The sequence below is a fragment of the Rhinolophus ferrumequinum genome, chromosome 18 (genome assembly GCF_004115265.2).
Source record: "Rhinolophus ferrumequinum isolate MPI-CBG mRhiFer1 chromosome 18, mRhiFer1_v1.p, whole genome shotgun sequence".
In the NCBI taxonomy this organism is placed as follows: Eukaryota; Metazoa; Chordata; class Mammalia; order Chiroptera; family Rhinolophidae; genus Rhinolophus; species Rhinolophus ferrumequinum.
The window spans coordinates 40,353,740-40,356,771 of record NC_046301.1 but is presented as its reverse complement, the minus strand read 5'-3'; the positions used below and the strand labels follow the sequence as shown (position 1 = coordinate 40,356,771).

At 41.9% G+C, this 3,032-nt stretch overlaps 1 protein-coding gene across 1 annotated transcript; it reads right to left on the bottom strand.

The window, feature by feature from the left end:
* Positions 1 to 1,702: 1,702 nt before the first annotated feature.
* LOC117037797 (olfactory receptor 18-like) lies at positions 1,703 to 2,668 on the bottom strand. The gene has a single exon (XM_033134269.1). The coding sequence runs from the start codon at positions 2,531 to 2,533 to the stop codon at positions 1,703 to 1,705; it is 831 nt and encodes a 276-aa protein (XP_032990160.1). The 5' UTR covers positions 2,534 to 2,668.
* Between the last annotated feature and the right edge of the window lie 364 nt (positions 2,669 to 3,032).

Sequence of the window (3,032 nt, the reverse complement as noted above, 5' to 3'; positions counted from 1 at the left end):
TTCCATCCTGCATCTGACACCATGACAGTTCCGGAGGAACCAAATAAGGAAAAAAATGCTGGATAAGGAGGGTCCTGCCCGGGGGGAGGAAATGAATGAACCAGATCAATGGGACATCACCAATTCCCACCCTTGGAGGGATAAAAACACCTGATCATGACTTCCTCAGCATGCTTCATTCTCTGAATTCGCCTACACTTTCCTCTCAAGTGTGTGCTTTCATTTTGAAAAAATCGCTTTCGCTTTCCTGCATCTGCCTCGTTCTTGAATTCTTTCTTGCATGGAGACAAGAACCCAGTCGCCACTGCTCTGGGTTGAGTCCTCTCTTGGACATCCCCGTGAGCCTCCGGTGACACAATCACCTTTTTATCCTGAGCTAACTTTGCATTCTTCCAATTGCATCTCAGAACATAGCTTTTTTCCCCATATGATGAGTTCTCAGTCAGGGTTCAATCAGGAAAAGAGAAACCACATTCGCTATTTTAATGAAGATAATTTAATATAGGTGTGGTTAAATAGTTTTTGAAAGATAAAAGGCATAAAAGAAAAAAGTATGGTAACCAACACAGTGCCATAACTGCAGGACATAGTAACAACACCCACCATAGGCTAAGGGATAAGGGGGAAGATTGGTTGTGTGCCCTCTGTTGGCCATTATTGAAAGAACCTAAAGAGAAGCCAGATGGAAAATGAGAGCAGCAGTTTAAAGATTCCCAGCCCCCACCACAGCATCACAACTTACAGTATAGAAGGGTAAGTTGGAGCAGTAAAAAAATTTTAAAAATTAAAAAAAACTTAGTATTCAGCACAAAGACAGCTGTAGAGTGTGGAGGGAGAAGATAGGTGAAAAAATATTACCAGGAATATGAGAATAAAATTACATTGGCTATTACTAAGGCAAACTCTTCCATATCTTCTCCTTTATGAGCTCTGATCACTTTAAGATCTTTAGGATCTGATCAGGAACAGTGAAGAACCGAAGACATACAAGTCATCTTTGAATAAAAGGTCTGACAAAATTCAACAGTTTTCCAATTTGCTTGAACCTGAGACCGACCTGGTGTGCTGTGAAAACTGCATTCTCTTTGCACTCTCCAGTCCAATTAAATCTTAATCTATGGTGATGGAGCTCAGGCATGAGGATTTTTAAATCTCATCAGATGCTTCCAATAGGAAGCCTAGATTGAGGACCAGTGACACACACATTCTCTCACACAACCTGCATTAATAGATTGGATTGAAGCCAAAGTTTTATGGAAAATAGACATGGATGGTGAAAATGGTTGAGTCAAATCATATCTATCTATCTATCTATCTATCTATCTATCTATCTATCTATCTACATATCTAGCTATCATCTATCTACCATCTACCGATCTATCTATATACACATAAAAAAAGAGCTGTGAATTTCTACAGGATGCCTGGGTCATAGGTGACAAATACAGAATATTCCCTAGTTATAATAGGATTCGATTGTGCAGTGATTTTTGACCTACATAGGATGCCAGAATACTCTCTTAATCCCATCAAAGAGGTGCCAAAATAAGCAATTTTAAGATACGATAGACCAACTGGAATGAAAACCAGGAGCTATGAAAATTGTGTGACTAAAGAAGCATGTTTGCCTATTCGAAATATTTGATTTTTCAGTCATTTCTAATACATAGGACAAAAAAGTAAAAAAGCCCAAGTATTGAGATTAGGCTGCTCTGCTGAGGAGCCTCTGCATGGCCCTCTTGATGTCCCTGTTCCTCAGACTGTAGATGAAGGGGTTCAACATGGGGGTGAACACCGTGTACACCACCGAGGCCACTGCACCCTTCCTGGGAGAGTGGGAGGCAGCAGAACTGAGGTACACCCCAAGGCCTGTTCCATAAAATAAGCAAACAACTGCCAGGTGAGAGCCACAGGTGGAGAAGGCTTTATACTTCCCACCGGATGATGGGACTCTCAGAATGGAGGCAATTATTTTACAGTAAGAAAAAAGGATCCCTGAGACTGGAATACCACCAAAGATGGCCCCAATAAAGTAGATTAATATGTTATTGGTGGGGATTTCAAAACAGGCAAACTTGAGGAGTTGAGGAGGATCGCAGAAGAAATGAGGAATTTCCACATTTGTGCAAAAGGAAAGTTGTGATATCATCAAGCAGTGCAACTGAGAGTCCAAAAGGCTGATCAAAAAAGACACCAGAACAAGCAGGCTGCAGAGCCGCGGGTGCATGATGACCGGGTAGTGCAGCGGGTGACAGATGGCCACAAAGCGGTCATAGGCCATCACGGTCAGGAGTACACTGTCCCAGCATCCAAAAAGCATAAAAAAAGTTAACTGAGTCAGGCAGCCCTCATAGGAGGTGACTCTGCTGTGAGTGTGGATGTCCCAAATCATCTTGGGGACAGTGGTGGAGGTGAAACCGATGTCAGTCAAGGACAGGTGGGAGAGGAAGAAGTACATGGGAGTGTGCAGGTGGGAGTCTGAGCTGACGGCCAGGATGATGAGCAGGTTTCCCAGCACGGTGACCAGGTACATGGACAGGAAGAGCCCAAAGAGGAGGAGCTGCAGGTCTGGATCATCTGTCAATCCCAGGAGGATGAATTCCAAGACACCTGTTTGATTCTGTGGTTCCACATTGCAGAGACACCTTTTGGAAAATAAACGAGGGTTGGTATAAAGGAAAGAAGTATACAGATACCCATCCGTTTATCTATATTTTAGATTTAAGCAATTCATAAATTAACTATTCACACTTGAGGACCATACCCCTTTACTAATATTTCTTGGTTATGATATTCTTCTTAGAATCACTTTCACGTTGGATTTGCTCCATTAATCTGTTACTACATACAATGCTTTGGAAAGAATGGGCTAAGAAATTAGAGGAGCAAAGTTATTTAGAGGTTAAAAGTCCATAAACACACTAACCTATCAGTCCCCTCCTGTGAAGAAAGGAATGAGAAATATCGTTCTCCCTTAGGGAAAAAAGTGTTCTTTATTAGTGTGCTTAATTAAAGCACACTAATAAGCAGTC